Genomic DNA, 25,596 nt, shown 5'->3' with positions numbered 1-25,596 from the left:
GGGCATTTAACGGAGTTAAATCCAGTTAAACATTTTAGAAGAAATCATTATTAATATCAAGACCTAGTGGAACAGGCCTGTAATCCCAACTACTTAGGAGGCTGAAGAAGAAAGACTGTATGTTTAAGGCCTTCGTGGACTACAGAGTGAATTCAAGGCCAGTTTTGAAGACTAAGGAAAACCTTGTTTCAAAAATTACAAATTAATTAAGTAAATAAAACGAAATGTAGGAGATGCAGCTGGGTGACCGAGCTGCTGAGAAAAGCAGAGGGCCAACAGAATGGCACATCGTTACAGGAAGCATTGTGATGGGAGTCAGAGCAGCCTCCCCTCTGTGCACTCATCATCAGATGGCAAGCCACTGGATACTGCACAGATGCCATAAGGTGACTGTGCTCCAAATGCCTGCGGGGGGAGGGGGGCAATAGCTCCTGCTCCAGACTTTCTCCACTCGTAATCATTCCACACAATGGCATTAGCTTGGGAGACCACTCCAGTAAAGACCAGCCTCAAAAATTCTATATGATCCTGCTCATTTCTCAAGCAGGTCAGAGCAAAGAGCACTTCCCCCAGTAACATGGCAGAATGTGATTGGTCTTCACGTGAGACTTTGTGATTGGTGGACCTGGAAGCTGTGCTGTGACTGGTGCAAATTACAATCATACATTTGCATGCCACAACCTCTCCTGGCTATATAATCAGGCTTTTCAGATTACTTTTCAAATCAGTCCACTACACTGCCTGTATGCACTGAAGCATTAGGTCAGATACTCTCCTGAATGGTCTTTCTTGCTTACTTGAATCTTTATCTCGGGTAGAGTGGGCTGAGCTAGTAACAGGGGTAGCTGAAGTAGTTAACAGCAAATGCTCTAGAACTGAGGCTTCAGAGGAAAAGAAGCTGTGAAGAAGCTGTTAAAATTGCCCCTCTGTAAAATCAGGCTAATGATTAATGCATTTAACAATCAGTTAACAAACACTCGTTAAACAATTACCTCTTCCTTCTCATGGAGCATAATGTGTGCTTTGAGACTGGCCACTCGGGAGAACCTCTTGTGGCATACAGGACAGACAGGATCTTCTGCATTGTGTGTACATTTATGAAGTGTCAGGTTGAACTCAACATTAAATGTCTGGGGGCACTGGTCACATCGGTGTGGCTGTTTGACAGAAAAGAAGGAACAGAGTTACAATCTTCCCAAAAAATGTTATTAAAGTAATAAGTACCAGGTGGGGGTGGCACATGCCATTAATCCCAGCACTCAGGAGGCAGAGGCAGGTGGATCTCTATAAGAGGCCAGCCTAGTCTACAGAGTGAGTTACAGAACAGCCAGGGCTCCCAAGTATGGAGGGAAAAAAAAAAAAAGGTACCCTTTCTAAAACAGTCTCTTTTGGATCCATATATCCAAAAGCACCTAGTAAAGCTTCTGATCAAATTTTCAAAGCAGTGCAAACAGAACATCACATGTAAAAATACTGGTCTCAAATTTTCAATCCTCCTGCCTCCACCTCCCAAGTGTTCAGATAAGTATGTGCGACAATACCTAACTCCAAAACTATTTCTAATTCAGAAGACTGCAAACAAATCTATTGGGCTGTAGTCCCCAAGAGATGTGAGAAAGCCCAGTTCATTAGATGGGATTTTCCTTCTATTTCTAACAAACTCACTCATTGTAAACAAAATCCCTTCTAGAAAAATAGATGACTAAAAAGTTTTCCTCTAGATTCTAACAGTTGCTTTTCTCAGTCCAAAGTTTCCTCTACATGGAAAACACACTCTCTCTCTTATCTGTAAAAAGAAAGACAAAGCAAAGGTTGGGGTCTCTCTGCAGCCTTTCGGGACTGGGACTTGGGATAGCACAGCCCATGTCTTCCACCAGCACCACGTGACAGCACATGAAACCTGAGCTTCCACTCTCTAAGCAAAGGAAAGTCAGCCGTCCCTTCTAATTGCCCTTTAAGCTGCCTTCCATCTAGTTTCATTATGTCATATTTGGAAGGATTAGCATAAAAGGGTTCAGCTCTTTCTTTAGAAGGACACTGGGGTATAAAGGGCTGGAGGGAATGGCAGAAAACATGCTAACACACACCAGACCCTGAACATAATCCTCACCTCCAGCCATCCCCCAAAAGACACAACTGACTCCTGTCAAACCAAATTTAAAGCCTCAAGAATGCCATAAAGACAACTTGAAAGCAAAATGCCCTCAAAGGGAAAAACATTTCAGAATAGCCACCATGAATTTAGTTGTATGGTAAACTAAGGTACCAAAAAGTCCTATTTCTCTGTCTACTCACAAATAATCTCAATACAGACATTCACTAAAGCACATTCTCAAAGGAAAGCCAAAGGGTCAGGTGTTAGTGACTCACGCCTTTAGTCCCAGCACTCGGGAGGCAGAGGCAGGCGGATCTCTGTGAGTTTGAGACCAGCCTGATCTACAAGATGTAGTTCCAGAGAAACCCTGTCTCAAAAAAAGAAAGGAAGGCAGGCAAAATGTTTACATACTATGAAATGAACTACAAGTTTATCTTACATGTTGACTCTATACCACCTCCAATTTCAGAACCCTCTTTCTGGAGTCCTTTTGAAAATACCCACCTTGTCATTTTGCTCATGCTCCCTCATGTGACGCTGAAACTGGGACTCTTTTGGGAAAGACAGCAAACAGATTTCACATTTGTGGAAGTTTGGTATCTGACAGTCATCGTCAAGGTCGTCATCATTCAATCCCAAAATTTCATCTGTAAAATTTCATACATACATACAATGAATACCAGGTATTAGTCTCATTGCATAAATAAACTAAATCATTTGGCTATTTTAATTTTTTTATATTGTTATTTTACACTTATGGATGTTTTGCCTGCGTGCATGTCTTGCACACCTGTGCATGCTGTGCCCTCAGAGACCAGAAGAGGACCTGAGTTATAAATGGTTGTAAACTCACATGTGAGTGCAGGGAATTGAACCCAGGTCCTCTGGAAGAACAGTGAGTGCTCTTAAACACTGAGCCAACTCTCTGACCCCTCATTTGTCTACTAATAGAAACAGATTTATAAGAGACTTTTAGATAAACTTAGTAAAGTGCTGAATTTCAAAAATGGCTATGTTTGACATTAGAAATGAGAAATGTTGGGATGCCTGAGATGTGGGATAAGAAAATTCAAAATACTTGGTAGGAATTGTAGAAACCTGGAACTAATTTCCTAATGCACACACACACACAAAGTTCTTTGAATTTTGCTAGCTTATCCAATACTGTTTCCCTTCCTGTAACCCATGGAGGCATGTGCCATCTAACTCACATTACATGCAGGCAAAACACCAATACAAGTAAATATTTTTTTTAAAGAGCATAACAGCTTCTTACACTACTCAGTAAGCTCAACTCTATAAAATATAAAAGCCTTCAACTGATAATTCATTTATTTCTGAAAACTGCTCCAAAGAAAGATTAAGTCAAAAAGAAAAATTTTTGTTCTCTCAGGTAGAGAAAGACTGCATGCAATCCCTTGCTTGGTCAGTTCCATTGGCACAAAAAGATTTTCAACAAGGGGCTAATATTTCAAACTTACAAGTATTTTCAAGTATCAAAAACATAACAATATAATACAAATAAATTTGCCAAAAATGTCAAATAAAACTGTTCTAAATAATTATAATTACAATTTTTAAAGTACATACATCCCAAGTCTTGGGATTAGGGTATAAATAAATAACACACCAGAACTATACAAGGTTGACAAATAATTTACAGACCATTCTGCATCCAATCTGGGGACTGGGGAAGGAGTTCAGTTGGTAGAGTGCTGAGCTGGCATGCCTGGGGCCCTGGGTTCAATCCCAAGAACCATAGAAACCAGGAATAGCGGTGCACAATGGTAAACTCTGGGACATGGATTCAGAGAGAATCAGAATTTCAAGGTCACACTAGACATCCATGCCCACTGATTCAACAGTGGCCTGAGGCTATCGGGGTAACTAAATACTTTCTGATTGGATTTGAAGTCTGCTCCACAGAAGGTATTCAGGCCTGGTCTCTAAACCTGGCTCCTGAGAGTGTAGGCCCTGGTGAGAAAGCTAGGACTCATGTTTTGCTAGCTAAATATGTCAAACTGCTTTCTAAATATTTATATGTATATACACAGGCTTATAAATACTATTCTAATCCTTGGCCAAACAAGTCTCTTGCTATAGCTTATAAAGACTCTTAAGTGGTCAAGGGGTTGAGGATAAGTTTTAAAGTCTTGGTTCTTAAATAAGATATTTGTTTTGATTTGAACTTACTTTTCTAAGTGGTATGAGGTAAGGATCTGAATATATTACTTTACATATAGCCAGCTCTGTCCTGGAGCCATTTATTGAAGTGACTGACTGGCACTCTTGGTAGGCTGTGAAGGTTTATTTCCAGACTGCCAGTTCTGCCTCACTTGTCTCCATGTCTATCTTCATGCCAATTCCACCATTTTGGTGTGCACTAAAACTTTATACTAAAATATGTAAAGTGCATAGCCATTAGAATTAGAAGTCGTGTGTGTGTGTGTGTGTGTGTGTGTGTGTGTGTGTGTGTGTGTGTGTGAAGTTTCCTCCAAATGACTTGTGGTACATGCCAGACCCAGAAGCTATTCTGTATGTAGGAAATCAGTTTTCGTAAGTCAAAGAAAACTATCAATAAAACTTTCAATTTCTTACTACTAGTTACAGAATGGGAGAAAACATCTGCAAATCAGTAAGAACACATGCAATTCAACATTCAAAGGGCGAAACAACAAAGTTTGAAAGGAGGAACAAATTTAACAAACATTTTCCTAAAGATATAATGTCAACAAAAAGTATCCTCCAAAAAGACTTGTGTTCTGAAGGGCTTGATCCCCAGCTGGTTACTTCTATTTCTGGAGGTTCTAGAAGCCCTGAGAAGCAGGTCACTGGGGACATGTCCCTGGGCACATATGGTGTCCAAGGCCCCTCTGTTCCTTTCCCTATTTCCTATCTGCCATGAAGTGAGTAGACTCTACGTAAGATCCTGCAATACAATGTTCAACTTTACTAAGGCAGAAGCTCTGAACCCATGGGCTAAAATGGATCCTTCTTCCTTAAGACTGTTCTGTCAGGATTGAAAAGTCTACACAGATGTCCAATACCATTAGTCATTAATGAAATGTAAATCAAAACCAGACTGTGTTACTACTAGCTAGAATGGCCGAACACAGATTATAAGAGAAAAATAACACTTTTCTGAGTTATTGAGCATTCATGATGATGATAACACACATGGATGCTTCTTAAAACTTTGTGTCTAGCTGGGCCTTTAATCCCAGCACTCCAGGAGGCAGAGGCAGGCAGATCTCTGTGAGTTCTAGGCTAGCCTGGTCTACATAGCTCCAAAGCTACACAGAGAAACCCTGTCTCAAAAAAAAAAAAAAAAAAAAAAAAAACCCACACATGCTGTTCGGCTAAAACAAGTCTCAGTCAATCAGTTCAAGTTTAAAGTAATCTAACATAGGTCTTCTAACAACTGAGCTAAATGTCAGTAACAAAACAAAACAAAACAAAAAAAAAAGAGGCAATTTGAAAAGCTCCATTTGGAGGACTAAAGGAGGTGGTAGCACACACCTTTAGTCCCAGCATTTGGGAGGCAGAGACAGGCAGATGGATCTCTGTGAGTTCAAGGCCAGCCTGGTCTAGAAAGCCCAGGCAGAGTTGTTACACAGAGAAATCCTATCTTGGGGAAGGGGGAGTGTTTTTGGTTGGTCAACATTTCTTTTCTGTTTTTGTGTGCTTTTTGAGATAACATTTCAAGTAGCCCAGACTGAGCTTGAACTCACCCTGTAGCTATGATTGGTCTTGGGCCCTGATCATACTGTCTCTACCATCCAAGTGTTGGGATTACAGAGTGCAGGGTCATGCCCTGCAGCCAGTCACGTCTTTAGACTTCAGTTTTCCTATTCTCTCTAGGAAACTCAGAAGGCTATCTGCTGTCACACCATATTTGCAATAATTAACATCAGTATGCACTGCTCTGAAGAGTGACAACAGAGATCAATTCTCTTACTTAGTTTTGTATCCCAGCACCTAGTGTAAGATCTACCTATCATAATGTGTGCTCACTAGTTTGGAACAAACCTATTTACCAATATGAAAAGTAGTGCTTTTATCAAGCAGAACAAGAAAATGTACATTGTAGATTCCAATGCAGATAGAAATCTTCAAACTTTCAAGGCTACTGGGTGGATTCACCTTCCAAAACAATCTCTACAATATCAGTTCCCTTCCCCTCCACTGCAAAAGACCCTCAGAAGGACCCTTACAGTTCATAATATACTGGCCATAACAGTGCATGCCAAGAAAAGGAAAGTGTGGAGTTCTGGGTCAGTCAAGATTACACAGCAAGACACTGTTAAAAATAATAATCCTACTGTATACATAATAAATATTTAAAAATTTTTAAAAAGGGGACTAGAGAAATGGCTCAGAGGTTAAGAGCATGGGCTGCTGCTCTTCCAGAGGTCCTGAGTTCAATTCTCAGCAACCACATAGTAGTTCACAACCATCTGAAATAAGATCTGATAGCCTCTTTTTGCCTGCAGGCATACATGCAGACAGAACACTATATTCATGATAAATAAATCTTTAAAAATAAAAAAATAATAATCCTGCCAGACAGTGGTGGCAAACGCCTTTAATCCCAACATTCAAGAGGCAGAGGCAGTCTGACCTCTGTTGAGGCAGGCCTGGAATACAGAACAAGTTCCAAGCCAGCAAGGGGAACACAGAGAAACCCTGTCTTGAAAAACTAAAAATAGTAGTAATAATCCTAATGTAGTGACCAAAAAAAAACCAAGTAAAATTATCATAGATTAAAAAATGGTAGTAAATGGTGGGGCAATGGACTCAAACATCTTAAATATTAATGAATATCTCAAGACCTACAATTTATATATATTTTATTAATATCTATCCTTCTAGAGAGCTAAACTCATTTTTAAATTGAATGTGGTGGCTCATATCTAATCCAAACACTTGGGAGGTGAAGACAAAAGGATTGCCATAAATTTGAGCCTATCTGAACTACATATGAGACCTACTCCAGCCTGGCCTAGTGTGAGACTCTTCCTCAAAACTAAAATAAAATTATCAGGAGGCTGGAGAGGGTTCGGTAGTTAAGAGCACTTATTGTTCTTGTACAAGACCTGGGTTTGGTTCCCAGCATCCACATGGTGGTTCACAAATGTCCTTGACTCCAGTTCCATGAAATGACACACCCTCCTCTTACCTCCAAACACCAGGCATGCATGTTGTACATACATGCAGGCAAAACACTCATCAACATCAAATAAAATAAACTAATTTCTTTTAGGTCAGTTTATTGCCTGTTAACATAATACATTTTTTGTGAAAAAATGTTTTTTTAAAAAATTACTTACTAATCTGAGCCGGGCGTTGGTGGCACACGCCTTTAATCCCAGCACTTGGCAGAGGCAGGCGAATCTCTGCGAGTTCAAGGCCAGTCTGGTGTACAGATCGAATTCCAGGACAGGCTCCAAAACAATACAGAGAAACCCTTTCTCGAAGAAAAAAAAAATTACTTACTAATCTGTTTTGTCTAGTTTTTTTTTTTAGACATAGTCTAACTAACACTGGTCTGGAACTTGGAAACCCATACCTGTACTGCCCAATTGCTGGGATTAAAGGCTTGTGCAACCATGCCTGGTTTACAAAGCTTTTAATAAAATAAAGCTGGATTCTCATAGCTGCCTCTGCATGCTCCCTTGTGTGAAGAGTCACAAACAGTCACATAGATCTGGTACACCATCAGATCCTGTGTGCTAAACTGGCTTCAGTTATACCCACAGCTGTTTTCATGTAACCAAAGCACATACATGTTAGCCCAGTGAAAAGGCCCAATACTTTTAATAACACTATTTATCTTACATACTTCTGAGAGCACCTCAAGGCCCCAAGCACCACAATTTGAGAACCACCGTGGTGAGCCTGACTGATACATGTAAGGTTGTCTTCAAACAGGTCTGAGGAAGATCTCTGAAGAAGCCAAAACACTTGGGGTACATAATAAAAGATGATCTCTCAAAAAAAGGAATTAAAAAGGCCAAAAGCAAAAAGAAGAAGAAAGAGAAGGAGGAGGAAGAGGAGATGGAAGAAGAAGAAGAAGAAGAAGAAGAAGAAGAAGAAGAAGAAGAAGAAGAAGAAGAAGAAGAAGAAGAAGCAAGCCAAAATTGGCGCTATCAAGGTCATCGGTGACAATTAATGCCTGAGTGAAGAGAGCTGAAGACTGAGGCCCGAGGGTTCTGGAGAGTGTGAAGCTTAGGTCAAAATCCTGAGTTAACCTGCTGTGAAGTTCAACCAGGGTGTGGTCCTTGATTACATTTGAAAAGAATGAAAAGTGATGGACAGCAGAGTGAAGTCTGAAAGCCCCACCTTTGGAGTTGTGGGCACCTTGAAAGGTGTGGTGGATTGTAAACCTCATTCTGAGGAAGCAGCTAAGACCTTAGCCATGGAGCTGGAGAGATGGATCAGTATGCAAAAACAAAACAAAACAAACAAAAAAACACTTGCCAACACACACAATAAAAAGTAATGTAGTTAAAAAATTTAAATTATGAAATGTCTTGGAAAACAAGAGAAACAGAATTATTCTTAGATTTGGTTCTTTGTGGACAGTGATACCATCTGGTAAAATGTAGAGTGCTCGGAGAGCCTTGTCTCTGTAAATTTTACTTTTTTGCCCTCTCTAAGCCTTTTTCCACACTGCTCCTTTCATTATTTTTAGCATAAAACATGTTATCAAAAAAAAAAAAAACAACCATAAACACAGGAGCACACACACACCTAAGAAAATATGGCCAAGGCCAAAGCAGTGAGCCATAAGCCATTGATGAATACTCTGAGCGCTTACTCTCAACCACAGATATCTGCTAACATTACTCTCCAGCCACTATCCTCCAAGCAATCCATGAAAACAACAGTTAAGTGTGAAATCGGTGAAATCACTGGCTGTAGTTCATAAACAGTGTTCATATTGACCTGACACGCCTGTTGACTTTGTCAAGAGCAACAGCAGTACTAAGTAGCAACTTCTAGTCTGGGTGTCCTGTTCCCAAGCTCGCAAAGATGCCAACTCCTCACCCCTTTATCCCAATGGACCAACTTAGCACAGTCCTTTGTAGGTGCAGACCGGGCCTGACCGTGGACACTTGGGCTCCTTGACGACAGTTCTGGAACCTCGGTGCACTCATCCCCAACGACAGTCAAACCCTGAGTCACTAAGCAGCAACCGGCTACATAAACATAATACAAGTTGGGGGCCATTCACCTTCCATTGCGTCCCAGACAGGCACCGCCTTCCCGGCGCCCAAGCAGGGTCCTTTCCCAGCCAGCTTGACTGCACAAACCGCCCAGGGCTGCTTCGGGACCACAAAAGCTGGGACTCGAGGGCAGGTATTTCCCCAGACTGGGACTAAAGCCTGGCTCGCCCAGCTGAGCTCTGTGCCTCTCCACCCGATGGCCCCCATCCCATCTCAAAAGAACGCCTCGGCAATGGATGCCTGTTTCCTCCTCCTCCTCCTCCTCCTCCTCGTCCTCCTCCTCCTCCTCGCGTTGGAGGAGGGGCCCCCACTAAGCGCCAGGCTGAGGGGAGGCGACGGTGTGGGTGACATTTTTCTCCCCAGCGCTTCGCCTGCAGCACAACTGTGCGCTTGTCCTTCCTAAAGAAACAGACCCCGAGTTATCGCAAACGAATTCGGCCCGCGAGGCACACAAGTGACAGAGGGAAAAGCCTCCCGGGGCCCTGCGTTGCGCACGCACGACAGCCTACTGTGTGCGCTCCCCGCGGCCCCCTCCGCCCGAGGCCCCGGTCCCCGCCGGGCTGGGGTCCCCCGGGAGCGCGGACGGAACCCCGGATGCACCGGAAGAGCGGGCACTCCCTCGGGCCTGTACCGAGGACGGGCGAGGCGGGCGGGCGGAAGGGACGGGGAGACATGGAGGGAGGGGACAGAGGGGACGACGCTGAGCTGAGCTGAGCTGAGCTGAGCTGAGCTGAGCTGAGCAGGCAGCATGGAGGGCGGGGGACCCGGGGAGGCGGTGAGGAGACTCGGGACTGCGAGCGGCTCTGAGCAGCCCGGAGCGAGGGGCTCAGGCAGGGAGCCGACGGGAACTCCGCAGGAGGAGGAGGAGGAGGAGAACGCGGAGGAGGAGGAAGCCGCCGCCGCCCCCGCGCCGCCACGGCCCGGAAAGTAGGCCCAGCGCGGAGGGGCCCGGCCGCGGTGCCCGTATCCGTCCGCCCGCGCTGCGCCCGCCCGACCAGTCGCCGCCGCCCGCCTCCGCGCCGCTCCCGGCGCTCCCGCGCCCATCCGGGGACTCGGCGGCCGCCGCGGGCCTTACCGGAGTCGCCGCGCGCCGCGCCGTCCCGGGACTTCGGGGGCGGCCCGCGGCATCGTCGCGGCGGCGGGCGCCCACCCCTCACTCGCGCTCTCACTCGGCGGGCGCGCACGCGCGGCACCGGCGGGCGGCGGGCTGCGGAGCGGCCGGACCCAGCCCGCCGGGCTCACGGGGCTACGGCGCCGGACGCTCGGGCAGCAGCGCTCGGACCGCGCCGGCCTCGGCGGGTTCCATGGCCGCGGGGCCGCGGCGGGGGCGTTGGGAGCGGGCGGTGGGGGCGGGGGCGCCGCTGTGCGCATGCGCGCGGCCCGACAGGCGGCGGCGTCACCCGGCTCGGCGAGCCGCGGGCCTCGGAGGCCTAGCCCGCGGGGCCGGAGGCCCGGAGGCCTGTCGGTGTCGCCAGCTGTGTCTCCACCCCGGACTTGGGGCCGGTGCGGACAGACAGACAGACAGCCCTCCATCCCACCCCCACCCCACCCCAGGAAATGGAAAGGGTCCGAGTGTGGTTCGCTTGTCACGCGCTTGCCCGCCTGCCTGCGCTCACTTAAGTGTTGACGGTTACCTCTGGTCGCAAGCAGGCAGAGTGAGTGTCCCAGCACATCGCTCTGCCTCAGCTTCCGGGACTCCTTTGTAGTCAGCCCTGCCCAGACCCCCTCTGCAGTGACGGAGCCCACAGAGATTCCCGTGGACTGCCGCTAACAGGCCCCATTTTGTTTAGCCCTCACTTGCCCCACTTGGGGTGTGATTTCTTGTCTGTTTCGTTGTCCCTTTTGTAACATCCATTCTTTCACAGTTGGCATGGCCTGAAGCAGAGTGTGGTGACTCAAGCCTAATTTAATCCCATCACTTGGAAGCCTGAGACTTGTGGGAAAGCTGTAATTGTAATGTTGAAGCCTACCTGGGCTATATGGTAAGTTCCAGGCTCAAGTGAGACCTTGTGTTCAAAATGTAAAAAGAAAAATAATCAGAGAAAGGAATGACCATTTACTCCAGTGAGCCAGATGGCCTATATAATTTGAGAATTCTCAGTGAGGTAGTTCTAAGTGATGTGCCGTGTTTACCAACTACATGCCATATTTCCTGAGACATTCAAAATAATACTCCACAAGCTAAATGATTAGAGCCCGGGTGATGGAACAAGAAAGACCCAAAAGTAGAATAAAAGATTTGTAAGATAGTAAGAGAAACCATATAATAGATCAAATGTTACAAGTAGGAGTTTTAAAAATCTTGGGCTAAGGCTTACTGGGGTAAAGGATTCCTCAGGAAAGCCTAGCTACCCGAGTCCCTGCACTCCAGGTGAACTGACTCCACAGAGCTGTCCTCTCAGCCCTGCACGCGTGCTGTGACATCCAAGCCCCACAGTAGGAATATATTCTTTTAAAACAATGTGCCCGAGTAGTTTTTTGAGAACAAGATTGGTTACAGCTAAATAAGTAGAAAAGCCAGGCAGTGCACACACCTTCGATCCCAGCATTTGAGGAGGTGGAGGAAGGTGGATCTCAGTGAGTTCAAGGCCAGCCTGTTCTACAAATCCAGTTCCAGGACAGCCTGGACTATTGCACAGAGAAACCATGTCTCGGAAAAAAAAAAAAAAAAAAAGTAGGAAAGAGGCTTTGGAGTGAGTCTTAGGAAGTGGTTGCATTTTAACAGGCAGGGATGGTGAAGAAATGTCTTTGTGTATTAACAAGCAGCTTACAAAGGGAGAAAAAAAATATCAAGTTTTATGTTCTAACTATATGCATGCCGGCAGGCCAGAAGAGGGCACCAGATCTCATTATAAGATGAGCCACCATGTGGTGGCTGAGCATTAAACTCAAGACTTCGGGAAGAGCAGCCAGTGCTCTTAACCCCTGAGCCATCTTTCCAGCCCCTTTTCTTGTTTTTTAAAGAGATTTTACTGCATTTATTTATTTGTGCTGGTGGGGGGCGGCAGGTGACATAGCACACATGGAAAATAGAGGACAACTTGCAGAAGTCAGTTCTCCCACTGTGTGCCTCCATCAGGTCACACTCAGGTTGACAGGCTTGAACAGCAAGCAAGCACCTTTTTACCTTTATCTGCTGAGCACTGGGGCCATTCTTTGGACTGCAGGAAAAAGAATAGGGCAGCAGTATGTTGGTCAAGACCTGCATATCAGAGACTTACATTATGATTCAGAACAGTAGCAAAATTGCAGTTATGAAGTAACAAAACAGTTTTGTGGTCGGGGGTCACCACCACATTAACTATTAAAGGATTGCAGCATTAGGAAGGTTGAGAACTGGCCAGGCGGTGGTGGCTCATGCCTTTTAATCCCAGAGCTATACAGAGAAACTCTGTCTCAAAAAACATGTATGCGTGTGTGTATGTATATAAATCCCTCCACTGAATAGGTGGTTGAAGCCCAGGCCAGAATCTTGGTTGGGATTCCCAAGGTGCCCGAGGAGTTGTGATATTAAGAACAGTTTTGAGCCGGGTGGTGGTGGCACATGCCTTTAATCCCAGCACTCCGGAGGCAGAGGCAGGTGGATCTCTGTGAGTTCGAGGCCAGCCTGGTCTCCAGAGTGAGTGCCAGGACAGCCTTCAAAGCCACAGAGAAACCCTGTCTCGAAAACCGAGAAAAAAAAGAACAGTTTTGACTAGAGTGGAAGGAATCTCCGGAAAGCTTCCTGGGAATCGTCAACTGTGAGATATAGCTCACCTTGCTGAAGACCTTGTAAGGGAAGAGGAGCTTGTCATCCTCCATGGGCTCCAGGTTTTCAACAATCACAATGCTGTTGTATTCTTCTGGCTAGGTGGAATCCAACAGACAGACTCAGTAGGGCCAGCTGCCCCTGTCTGTGCTGCCTCTGCAGTTGAAAGATATGGATGACCGCCTCCAAGTGCTGGGCAACTCCCTGTCCAAATCATGACACACAGGGAAAGAGTCCTCCCATCCCTGAATGTCTCTCCTCTTCTCTGGCTGCTTGTGTTTGGTGTCTAGCAGACTGGTGATGGTGTCCCTGTGTGTGGATCTTCCGCTCACACTCCCAGACATTCTTTGCTAGTCTCAGGATTGTTTTTAGACATTGTTTCTTTTTTCTTCTTTTTTTTTGTTTTTTGTTTTGTTTTGTTTTGTTTTTTCGAGACAGGGTTTCTCTGTATAGCTTTGGAGCCTGTTCTGGAACTCGCTCAGTAAACCAGGAGATCCTCCTACCTACCTCTGCCTCCCAAGTGCTTGGATTAAAAGCATATGCCACCACTGTCCAGCTAGAAATTATTTCTATAACTATGACTTCAGCCTCTTTTATGGAATTATCCACTTAGGTTTTTTTTTTTTTTTTTAATATGTTGTCTCTTTCACATTCCCTGACTCCACTCTAGTTAAAAGTCCTTAATTTTTCTGGAACTAATTTTTTTTCTTGTAGCCAGTTAACCTAACCATTGAAACTGGAGGCTCAATCTTCTCTATCTCTCTTTTTTTCTTTTCTTTTTTTTTTTTTTTTTTGGTTTTTTTCGAGACAGGGTTTTTCTGTTAGTTTGGAGGCTGTTCTGGAACTCGCTCTAGGCTGGCCCGGAACTCACAGAGATCCGCCTGCCCCTGCCTCCCGAGTGCTGGGATTAAAGGCTTGTGCATCACCAATGCCTGGCTGTTTGATTGCTTTTTTATTTGTTTACTTAGAATATCTCACTTAGCCTTGAGTGGCTTGAATCTCACTAGGTAGCCCAAGCTTTGAATTTACAGCAACCCTCATGTCTTGGCCTCCCAAGTGCTGCAATCAGAGGAATGATTTACAATACTCTGCAGTTTTTCCAACTTCTAATTATAATGTTATCAAGCATAAAGTTTAGAAAACAAAATAAACACATTGATCCACATGTTCTTGTTATTTTTTACCATATTAATTTTTCTACCATATTAATTTTCTAAAAAATTAATAGATTTTGTTGAACTATTTAAAATAAATTGCATACAGCATCTTATCCTGTTAGACCCCCGAAAACTCAAGTACCCGGGGTCCCAGGCCATGTTCTCGGTCACCCAAATCACCAAGCGGATTCGAGAGGTTGCTGCAAACTGCACGAGAGCTAACCCCATGTTAGCTCAGGTCTTTCGCTCACCTGCCATGGCGGATGGCCAGAAAAGACGGCTCCTAGGGGCTCCCAAAAGATCTTATAGGGCAGTGTAAGGGGAGTGTCTAGGGGTACGCACAGGCTTACGATTGGTGTGCCTCCAGCCTTGGAGGGCTTGCCCTGTGTTGATTGGTCAACTTGTTGTTATGGCCCATAGGCCCTCCCAGGGTGGTTGCCATGCTCTCCACGTCACTGCCGTCCGTAAAGCACACCCAGGGTCGCAAAGCATAGCATCACCAGCTAACTTCCGATTGGTTCCCTGTCACGAGACAGGAATCTGACTTCCTAGTGTCTAGGGCAAGGTCATAGAAACACGTGTTCTGCCCTTATGGCTGCCAAAAGGGAAGCTGGTTCCTTCAATCCATAATTCAGTTGAAATTTTCTTGAACAGTTACAGAGCCATGGATGGGTGGATGGATAGATAGATGATAGATAGACAGATAGATAGCCCACATATTTTTCCAATTGTCCCTAAAATGTCTTCCTTTTTAAAGAGTTCATTTCTAATTTAAAGTTTTGTTTGATTTCAGCATGTAGACCAGCCTGGCCTCAGAGATCTACCTGCCACTGCCTCCTAAGTACTTAGATTAAATGCATGTACCACAACACCCAACCCCATGGTTCAGATTTTTAGTATATCCTATGAGCCACCAAGTGGTTGCTCAGAATTGAAGCCAGGTCCTCTAGAAGAGCAGCCAGTGCTCTCAACCACTGAGCCATCTCTCCAGCCGACCCCCCCCCCAAGTTATAATGTTTAAAAAATAAGCTAAATAGATAAAATGGTGGACGGTAATGGCGGGCAGTAGTAGCACACGCCTTTAATCCCAGCGCTCCAGAGGCACAGGCAGGCGGATCTCTGTGAGTTTGAGGACAGGCTCCAAAGCAATACAGAGAGAAACCCTGTCTTGAAAAACCAAAAAAAAAAAGTAGCTCATAGATAAAATGGCAGCCACATCCAAATTAGAATTTGTAATACTCCTCTGTTAACTCGTTTTTGCACATTCTTGTTCTCCCCCACCTTCAAAGTATATTCTACTGTGGTGGTTTGAAAGAAAATGGCCCCAAAAGGAGTGATACTATCAGGAGGAGGCGTGGCTTTGTTAGTGTAGGTATGACCTTGTTGGAGGACATGTGTCACTGTGGGGGTGGGCTTTAGGTTCTATGCTGAAGCTACTCCCAGTGTCAGAAATCATCTCCTGTTGTCTGCAAAATGTAGGACTCTGAGCTGCTTCTCCAGCCAGCACTGTGTCTGCCTGCATGCTGCCATGCTCCGCACCATGATAATAACCTAAAACTCTCAAACTGTAAGCCACCCCAATTAAATGTTTTTTATAACAGTTGTCATGATAATGGTGTCTCTTCACAGCAATAGAAACCCTAAGTCATGCCGGGCGGAGGTGGCACACGCCTTTAGTCCCAGCACTTGGGAGGCAGAGGCAGGCAGATCTCTGTGAGTTCGAGGCCAGCCTGGTCTACAAGAGCTAGTTCTAAGACAGGCTCCAAAGCCACAGAGAAACCCTGTCTCGAAACCCCCCCCCCAAAAAAATAAAAGAAACCCTAAGTCATATACATACAAGCCCCAGGCTAACAGACTCCCTCCCTGTCCCTACCAGCCAGGAATCAGAGGCAGTCTGATTGCAGTCATACTGTGGACTACATATTAATCACATGACATAGAACCTCTCCCTTCCCCTGAAATATGTAAGAAGGGACCCGACATCTTTTCTCATGTTCTGAACTCCCCTCAGGGCCCCCACATTGCTGCTGTCCACCAGTCTATGCAGTTAATAACACTTGGGTCTTTTATCCAAGAAGATATTCTACTTTAGTGTTCCCCTGGAACTCCAAGCCCCAAACCATTGCTTTAGGCCAGAGAGAAGCAAGCACTATGAAGACTGCCTCAGTAGAGTGTTAGGACAGAATTTGAGTCAAGCTTCTTATGTGAAAATTTGCAGAAATACAATAGTAACTTCCTTAAGAGTGAAATGACAGCTACTGCTGGAGAGATGGCTCAGCAGTCAAGAGCACTGGCTGCTCATAGAGGACTTGGCTTCAAGTCCCAGCACCCACATGGCAACTCTCAGCTGTCTAGAACTGAACTCCAGTTCCAGGGGCTCTATACCCTCTTCTGGCCTCAACCATCAGTCATGTACATGGTACACAGACATACGTGCAGCCAAAGCATGTAAATATTTTTTCTAATTTTAAGTAAAAACATATTTGGCCCTGAAAACTGCTTTTAAAAAGGAGGGTGCAGGAAAACACTGTAATTCTCAATAAAAATCATTTTGGTTTGTCCTGTTGTGTTTTTATGTAGTTGTCAGGGGTGATTTAAATGAGAATGTCCCCCATAGGTTCAGAATACTTGGTCCCCATTGGTGGTACTGTTTAAGTATGTTTAGGAGATATGGCCTTGCTGAAAGAAGTATGTCCCTGGGGGTGGGCTTGAAACTTTCAAAGCCGTACCAGTTCACTTTTTCTGCTTCCTACTTGTGGTTTGAGATATGAGCTCTCATGTGTTTCCTCTACCATGTGTGCCACCTGCAGCCACTGTTCCCTGCCCTGATGGACTCATCCCTCTGGAACTGTAAGCCCAAATAAACTCTTTTAGAAGTTGCCTTGGTCATGGTATCTTATCGAAGCAACAGAAAAGTAATTAACATATTGATTCTGCCACCTAAGTGCTGCAGTGCAAACATCACGCTCTGCTAACACACACTGTTAACACACTGCTTCTCCCCCCTAAGTGCTGCAGTGCAGACATCACGCTCTGCTAACACACACTGTTAACACACACTGCTTCTCCCCCCTAAGTGCTGCAGTGCAGACACCATACACTGCTGACACACATGCTGGAGTACAGATACCACACACTGCTGGTGTAGTGCTAGGCATCAAACTTCAGGACTTCATGTGTGCTAGGCAAGAACTCAACTGACTGAGCTACATCCTGAAACCCTTTTATACTATGTTAATAACAAAAGGATATAGGGACCTGAAAATTAATTTGGGGGCATTTTGCAATGTAACTGTTGATCCCTTAAGAGTGACCCAGCTTTATCCATGAGTATAAAGAGACCTACAAGTATCAAGTAACATCCTTTGACTTGATTTCATGGAAAGTGTATAACAGAGCCATTCTCCTGATCAGTGCTTTTTCCATGGGATATTTCCTGCCCAATTCCAGTTTTTTATGTTTACCTTTACCTGGAGCCCTCTTCAGTTCTTGACAGTTGTTTTTGTTGGTTGGTTGGTTGGTTTGGTCCTGCACCAACCAAGCCTTTTGGACAAAAAATAGCCAACTATTTCCTCTCTGCCCACATTTGGGATGTGGTAGACCGTACACTAACATTCATCCCAGGTCAGCAGTTCAGTCATACTTTTTATCACTAAAGATGTCACTACAGTGGGAAGAAGTACTCTGGGCCATAAAAGAACCACAGGGCATGTGTGTTCCCTGACCTACACACTTCTCAACCACTGACTCGTGGGCAGAGAACACAAACCTTCCTAGGAAGAACAATTACATTTGTCCCTCTCATAGCATGACATGGCATTTCCAAACTCCACAACTAGCCTCCCACCCACCTCAGGGAAATAAAATGTAGGTACTCTTGGCCCTCACCGAGTGAATACCCGGATGTGCACACTTCCACAGCGTCTTTTCTACTGCTGTGTAAACTACATTCCACTCACTGTCAGTGCTACACAAGTTCTAGTGCGTGGCTGTGACATTTTAGATCTAGAATGTTCTCTAGGTGGAGCACTTGATCTCCAGCTGGCAGCACCATTTGGGGAGACTGGAGCCTTTCTGTGGCACAGCCTGGCAGGAGGAAGTAGGTCACCACCAGAGGGATGAAGGCATACCCATTGAAGTCCGTAGCACAGCTCAGGCTCTGGTCAGACCCTGCTTTCCAGGCTGCAGCCGAAGGATCATCCCCTGCCACATGTTCCTGCCACCACAGACTGAGCTGCCCAGCCACCACTCCTTCCCTGTGGTGGACTTGAAACTTTGCTCCTAAAACTAGAGCAAAAGAACTTTTTCTCCTTCCTTGGTGTGTTTCTGCCAGATATTTTGGTCACAGTAACACAAAAGTAACTATTTCAATAGCTATATTTTTTCTCTTGCCAAAAAAAAAGGGGGCTATTTCTGATTATTGTTTTGTTGTTTAGGCTATTATAAATAACATCACTCAGTATTTTTGCAGTTGTCTTCCGCATTGCAGAGTGCTTTCCTGGGGTTTCATATCATCTGCAATATGCTTGTTATGTACAGTTTTCCTGGCACAATTGTCACCAGCAGACATCTTTGTGATAGCCTGGGAGTTTTGTTTTGGTTTTTTTCCCCACTGATTTCCCTGTTTTTAATTTTGCCTGTTTAAAATTAGGTTCATGAAGTCTTTTCAAGATAGGGTCTTCCATAGCCCAGACTGGTCTTGAACTCTCAGTGTAGCTAAGGATGACTTGAACTTCTGATCCTCCTGCCTTCACATCCTGAGTACTGGGGTTACACTTATGCATCATTGGCACACCCCACACAGCTTCTCATTTTTTTACCCCTGCCTGGGTGCGAATGTAGAGGTCAGAGGAGAACACATGGAGTCATTCTCTTTTTCTCTCCAGGTGGGTTCCAAGAATGATAGCCCGGTTCCAAGGATGGCCCTCAGGCCATCAAGCTTTTGTGGCAAGCGTCTTTAACCACAGAACCCTCTCACTAGCTCAGTCAGCATGTTTGATGGTGAGCCAAGAACAGGGTGAACAGAAGCCTAATCTGAAACCAGGCCTTCTCCGCTTCCGCAGGATAGGCTGATAGTGACTCGAGAAGGTCAGGACAATGCCACCTTGTGGTGACACATCACAGCCCAGGAATCTCTGAGCTGCCATTTCCTGCACAGTTCTGACCTCCAGTGGTGGACGACAAGCCCTGGCAGAGGCTTTAAAAAGTGAACAGACTCTAGTGTTTATAGTTTCCCTGCTCTCCACCACATAGACTGGTGGACTCTCTGCTCCACCCGGGAGGGTCGAGGAGCCAGTTCATCAATGACACCTGAAAGGTTGGAGTCAGGAAGCAGGGCCCATGTGGCCAACTGTTATTTTCAGTCTTGCATTCTAAGCCACCTCACTTCTCTGACACCCATTTACTGATCTCTTCAGAGTATGCACTGGCAGTCTCCATAGTTCTGACACTTCTGCAATTCTAGAATCCCTGAGGCTTTACTCTGAGACAAAGAAAATTGTTTCTCAGAAAACAACAAAGCAGCAGGATTCCTTTGACATCAGTCCCCCCAAAAAGAGAGCATTTGCTTCATGTCCATGGAGACCTGAGACAAACAGATTACAGGTGAACTCACAGGTGGCCCTTCAGATCACCATGACAACAAACATGAGCGTACAAATGTTGATGGACCAACTCAACACATTTAGCATTGGTAACGAAGTGTACACATGACACACACGACACACCCTCATCTCACACACGACACACCCTCATCTCACACACATACACACGAAGAAGAGGCATAAAAAAGTCCTCCCACCAATTCTGATTCTGGAGACATAGCTCCATTGATAGAGCACCTGCCTAGGATACACAAGGCCCCGGGTTCAGCCCCCACTACCACAGAGGCTGGTCATGGTAGCATATGCCTGTAACCCCAGAACTCTGAAGGGAAGGAAAGAAAGGTCAGGGATTCTAGGTCATCCTCAGCTACATGAGTTTGAGATCAATCAGGGCTACTTGAAATCATGTCTCAAAAAGCAAGCAAGCAGCAAAGTCATCTGGGACTCTATTCTAAAGAACAATATAATTAATGTGTAGCTTCTACTCTTAGAAACTTAATATGTTATATATTCAGGCAATGGGAATTCAAAGGTTTTTTTAAAAAGATTTTATTTATTATGTATATAACATTCTGCTTCCATGTATATCTGCACACCAGAAGAGGGCACCAGATCTCATAACAGATGGTGAGCCACCATGTAGTTGCTGGGAATTGAACTCAGGACCTCTGGAAGAACAGCCACTGCTTTTACTTAACCTCTGAGCCATCTCTCCAGCCCCCAGGAATTCAAAAATTTTTGACTTGAAATTAAATACACAATTAGACCAGATACAATTTTTTAATTTTTATTTATTTTGGGGTTTTTCCTTTTTATTTAAATTAGAAACAAGCTTGTTTTACATGTCAATTCCAGTTCTCTCTCCCTTCCTTCCTCCCCTGCTCCCCACCAACCCCCATCCCATCCTCTTTCTGCTCCCCAGAGGGTGGGGCCTTCCATGGGGGATTTCAAAGTCTGTCATATCATTTGGAGCAGGGCCTAGACCCGCCCCGTGTGTCTAGGCTGACAGAGTACCCGATACAACTTTTTTTTCTGAAAAAAATATTTGGTAGCTCAGTTAAGGTTTTTATTGCTGTGAAGAGACACCATGACCACGGCCACTCTTTTTTTTATTTTTAAAAATTTATCTTATATTCCAACATTTATTAACCTTGTTGACATTTATACTTTTGGGGAAGAATTGTTTTCCATAAATACTAACTGAGTAACAAGTCGGTATAAGCATATGTAAGCACTGGTATTCTGCATCGGAGAAAAAGCACTTGGGATATTTCTTCTTTCTGAATCTGGCTCATTTTATTAATATGATGATCTCCAGTTCTATCTATTTTCTGCAAATGACAAAAAAACTCTGTCTTTTTTTTTTTTTTTTTTTTTTTGGTTTTTCGAGACAGGGTTTCTCTGTGGCTTTGGAGGCTGGTCTCAAACTCACAGAGATCCACCTGCCTCTGCCTCCCGAGTGCTGGGATTAAAGGCGTGCACCACCACCGCCCAGCCTTTTTTTGTTTTGTTTTGTTTTGTTTTTTGTTTTTGAGTTATGGTCTCATTATATCCCTGGCTGGCCTGAAATTCCCTATGTGGACCAGGCTGTCCTAGATCCTGTGAGTCCTAGGATCCTCACTTGCCTCTGCCTCTAGAGGGCTAGGCGTGTGTGTATCATTATACTTTGCTTTAATTCACCCCCATCTCGCCCTCCTGAACACCATACTCTTCATTGTTTATGACTGAATACAACTCTACTGTGTGTATCATGCTTGCTTCATCCAGTCTTCTGCTGATGGGCACACAGTCAATTCCACACCTCAGCTGTTGTGAACAGTGATGATCCATGGATATAGGAAACATGTTGAACTGGCGTCTCTGTGGTATGCTGGCACTGTTTATTTTTCCATTGGCAAAAAAAAAAAAAACTATTATGTGGCTCATCTCTGAATTTTGTGGACATAGATGTCTCTATGGCAGCTATCAGTCTTTGGGGAGCTGAAGAAGTCCTCATCTAGATTGGTAGCTGTCCTTTTGAGTAGGTGAATCTGAGGGACAGCACCAAGCCACAAGCCTTGGCATACCATTAATCCAGAGAGTGATGTTGCAGAAACATCAGGGTTGTGGGCATAGACTCACAGTGTGTTGGGAGTTGGGACAGCAGGCAGGGACAGAGGGACGGAGGGACGGAGGGACGGAGGGACGGAGGGACAGAGGGACGGAGGGACGGAGGGACGGAGGGACGGAGGGACGGAGGGACGGAGGGACAGAGGGACAGAGGGATGGAGAAATGGAGGAAGATCTCAATGAACACAACTTAGCTGCACATTCTTTCCCTCAACACACAGATTTCCGTTATTAATGCAATGGTGTTGGCATGGTGATTCTCCACACCAAGGAGGAGCATGAACTCTTCTGGTGTGTCTGCTCTTCTGTATGGCACACAGAACAAAGGTGTGAGGACACACCTCTTATCTCCCAGTCTGTTTCTGTTTCTGTGGGAAAATGCTGACCAAAACCACTTGAAGAAGAAAAGGTTTTTCTCAGTTTACAGGTCACCAAGGGAAGCCACGGCTGTAACTCAGGGCAGGAACTGATGCAGAGTCCAAGGAGGGATGCACTAGCTTGCTTTCCAGGTTCATGGTCTGATTCCTTTCTTAGACAGCCCATGTCCATGAAGGCACCACCTGGGCTCTCCTACATCAACAAGCCATTAGGAAGATGCCTCACAGATATGGCCACAGGCCAATACGATCTAGATTGAATTCCTCTAATGAGGTCCCCCCACCCATGTAACTCTGTGTTGTGTCAGGTTGACAGCTGAAACTAACTATGACAATCATGCTCATCTTCTCACTAGAAAAGTCTAGACAGAAAACATCCTGTGAGAAAGACCTGGATCTGGAATGTCCCCTGGAGGCTCACAGGTGGAAGTTGGGTCCCAGCACAGCTGTTGTCATTTGAACATGGAATGTCCCTCAAGGTGTTCATGTTTGAACACCTTGTCCCCAGTGGTGGTGCTGTTTGGAGAGATGAAACAGGAAGTGGAGCCTGGCTGGAGGAAGTGGCTCATCGTGTCAGGCCTTGAGGCTTTATGGATTGGCTCACTTTAGGTACAATACGATTAATTAGCTTCCTGCTCCCAGTACCGTGTCTTTCCTGCCATGATGGACTGTATCCCTTGGAACTGTGAGTGGAAAGAAGTGTCCTCTCCCTTCAGTTTCTCTGTCATCATATTTTATTACAGCAACAGAAAAAGAAACAGGAGGACAGCCAGAGGTTAAGATTGAGGACTCTGCCCCCATGGATGGGTTAATGTATATGTGGGCCTGTAACCAGGAGGTGACGGCTCCTAAAGGAGATAGAGGAGGAGGGAGGAGGAGATAGGCACTCCTTTTCAGGGTGTAGCCTTTGCATTCTCCATCTATCTATCCATCATCTATCCATCCATCCATAATCTATCTACTTCCCTATCTACCCATCTGTCTGTCTGTCTGTCTGTCTGTCTGTCTGTCTGTCTGTCTGTCTCTGCCACCATGGAGTCAGCCGCTCCCCTGTCACTCTACCACACTTTTCACACATCACGTCCTGCCTTCTTTGACACAGAGGGAGTAATGGAGCCAAGAGACCATGAACTGAAGCCAAAAGCCAAATTTCCTCTTTTAAAATGCTTTTCAATCCTTGCCTTTGTGGTGAAAAGCTGGGTAACACACCATTTATTCCACCTATGTAAGTTTGCAAACTTTCAGAGTCTTTGCAAAAACTTAGCATTCTCATTGGGGCCAAAGGCTCATCATGTTGAATGGACAAGGAAAGTTTATTTTTCTACTTTGTTCCTTGTTTGTTTGTTGTTTTGTGTAACCCTGACTGTCCTGGAACTAGCTCTGTAGACCAGGCTGGACTCATTGATCTGCCTGTCTCTGCTGCAATTAAAGGCATCCACCACCACCACCCAGCTACTTTGTGTTTCATCAGCCATTTGTGACGTTGGACATTTCTCATTAGTTCGATGGTCTTTTAAGCTTTCTCTTTGGAGAATACTTGATGTTTTTGTTTTGTTTTGTTTACCATAGTTATCTTGGGACAGAACGATGGGATTGCCTCTTAAAAATTGATCCATGAGCAGTATCATTGCCGATGTGATTAATCAGCAACCCATTCTAAATATGTCATAGTTGCTGATTACATACTCGGTAGGAAATTTCCAGCCTCTGACCTTGCTTATCTGTTAGTCACCATTGCTCTTGGAATTCACTAGTGAATTGGTTGTGCGTGTCCCTGAACCCTGCTGGTGCTGAGGCAGCATTGTGGGCAGGACCTCTAGCAGAGGACATGGTTCTGGGCAAGTGTTTGCTTCTCACCATTGCTTTGTCCCAATTCATCTGCCTCCTCACACAAAGAGCATTAAGACTCTCTCAGGGATTAACAAGCTGCACATTATACTTGAGGAATTATTTGACATTTCAATTGCCCTGAAGTGTGAAAGGGTTCTACTGTGTTCAGATTCAAATTCATCACAAGCATTCATAATGTCCTGGTTAGGAGCCCGTTTTTCATTTTCATCTATATATCACAGGCAATTTCCTTTTGCAGCTTGAAGACAGTGTTTCAGTTATACATCCTGGAAAGAATAGTTTGTGCCTGGTAATCAAATCAGCCAATGATTAATCCCCCTTAAATCACGCTTAGTGCCTACATAAAGAACATCTAAAGATTTCTTTCCCCGAGGATTATGTAACTGGAGTCTGTGTGTGTTAATAATCTCAACCGGGCTGAACACAGAGAGAACGATGTACAGAACACAATAGGGCAGGGGAGAGAAAAGCATTTACAGGATTAAGTGGAGTGCCTTGCCCTCCTCAGAGGTCACGAGTGTGCGCCCTTTTATAGAGAAGGCATAAATTTTTATTTTCATTCAAGTTATTTTATAACACACATTAGAAAGATAGTTGGTTAAAATGTTTGTTCCTTCCAAAGTATTTTTTTCTTTTTTCTTCTTTTTTTTTTTTTTTTTTTTTTTTTTTTTTTTTTTTTTTTTTCGAGACAGGGTTTCTCTGTGGCTTTGGAGGCTGTCCTGGAACTCGCTCTTGTAGACCAAGCTGGTCTCGAACTCACAGAAATCCGCCTGCCTCTCCCTCCTAAATGCTGGGATTAAAGGCGTGCGCCACCACCGCCCGGCCCAAAGTATATTTTTCAAAGGGAGATGATTTGCATAGCTGAGGAATACCAGGAAGAAGTGAGACTCTTACAGTGTGAGGGAAACAAGCAGAGGATGGTCTTGCTGTTGGTTTGGAGTGGTGCCTGAGTCTACTTTGTCTGCCAGTACCAAAATACCAAACTGTATGCCCTACTTTGATTTCTTTTTTTAATTTTGTAGATAGGGTCACACTATGTAGCTTTGTCTGCAATGTGTGTACTGAAACTCATGATCCTACTGCCTTAGCCTCCCAAGTGCTAGATTTATAGGCAGGCACCAGGGCTGACCTTTCTTCTTTTTGTAAACTTCATTTTACGTTACATGTGTGTGTGTGTGTGTGTGTGTGTGTGTGTGTGTGTGTATGTTTTGCTTGCATGTAAGTCTGTGCACCTCATATATGCCTGGTGCCTAGAAAAGCCAGAAGACAAAAGGCCTCACACACCCTGGAACTGGAGTTATAGACAGTTGTGAGCCAACCTGTGGGTAGTGGGTGTTGAACCCAAGTCTCCTGGAAGAACAATCAATGTTCTTAACCACTCAGCTATCTCGACAACCCCCTACAAGAAGAAATTCTTTTTTTTACGA

At 44.9% G+C, this 25,596-nt stretch overlaps 1 protein-coding gene across 4 annotated transcripts in view; it reads right to left on the bottom strand.

Annotated features, from left to right (window-relative positions):
* Znf236 (zinc finger protein 236) overlaps positions 1-10,144 on the bottom strand; it is an 82,096-nt gene extending 71,952 nt beyond the window's left edge. Inside the window, exons 1-3 of one of the 4 annotated variants that reach the window (XM_027403698.2) lie at positions 9,333-10,144; positions 2,600-2,742; positions 993-1,157 (exon numbers count right to left, since the gene is read on the bottom strand). In XM_027403698.2, coding sequence (XP_027259499.1) covers positions 993-1,157; positions 2,600-2,742; positions 9,333-9,531 — 507 coding nt within the window. In that variant the 5' untranslated portion in view covers positions 9,532-10,144. Of the gene's footprint in view, positions 1-992; positions 1,158-2,599; positions 2,743-9,145; positions 9,274-9,332 lie in introns of those variants that run through there. The other 3 variants (XM_027403699.2, XM_035440303.1, XM_035440304.1) reach the window with 3 other exon arrangements.
* Between the last annotated feature and the right edge of the window lie 15,452 nt (positions 10,145-25,596).

This window comes from Cricetulus griseus, chromosome 2, assembly GCF_003668045.3.
Source record: "Cricetulus griseus strain 17A/GY chromosome 2, alternate assembly CriGri-PICRH-1.0, whole genome shotgun sequence".
In the NCBI taxonomy this organism is placed as follows: Eukaryota; Metazoa; Chordata; class Mammalia; order Rodentia; family Cricetidae; genus Cricetulus; species Cricetulus griseus.
The sequence above is the reverse complement of the archived record's forward strand: the minus strand, read 5'-3'. Positions and strand labels throughout refer to the sequence as shown.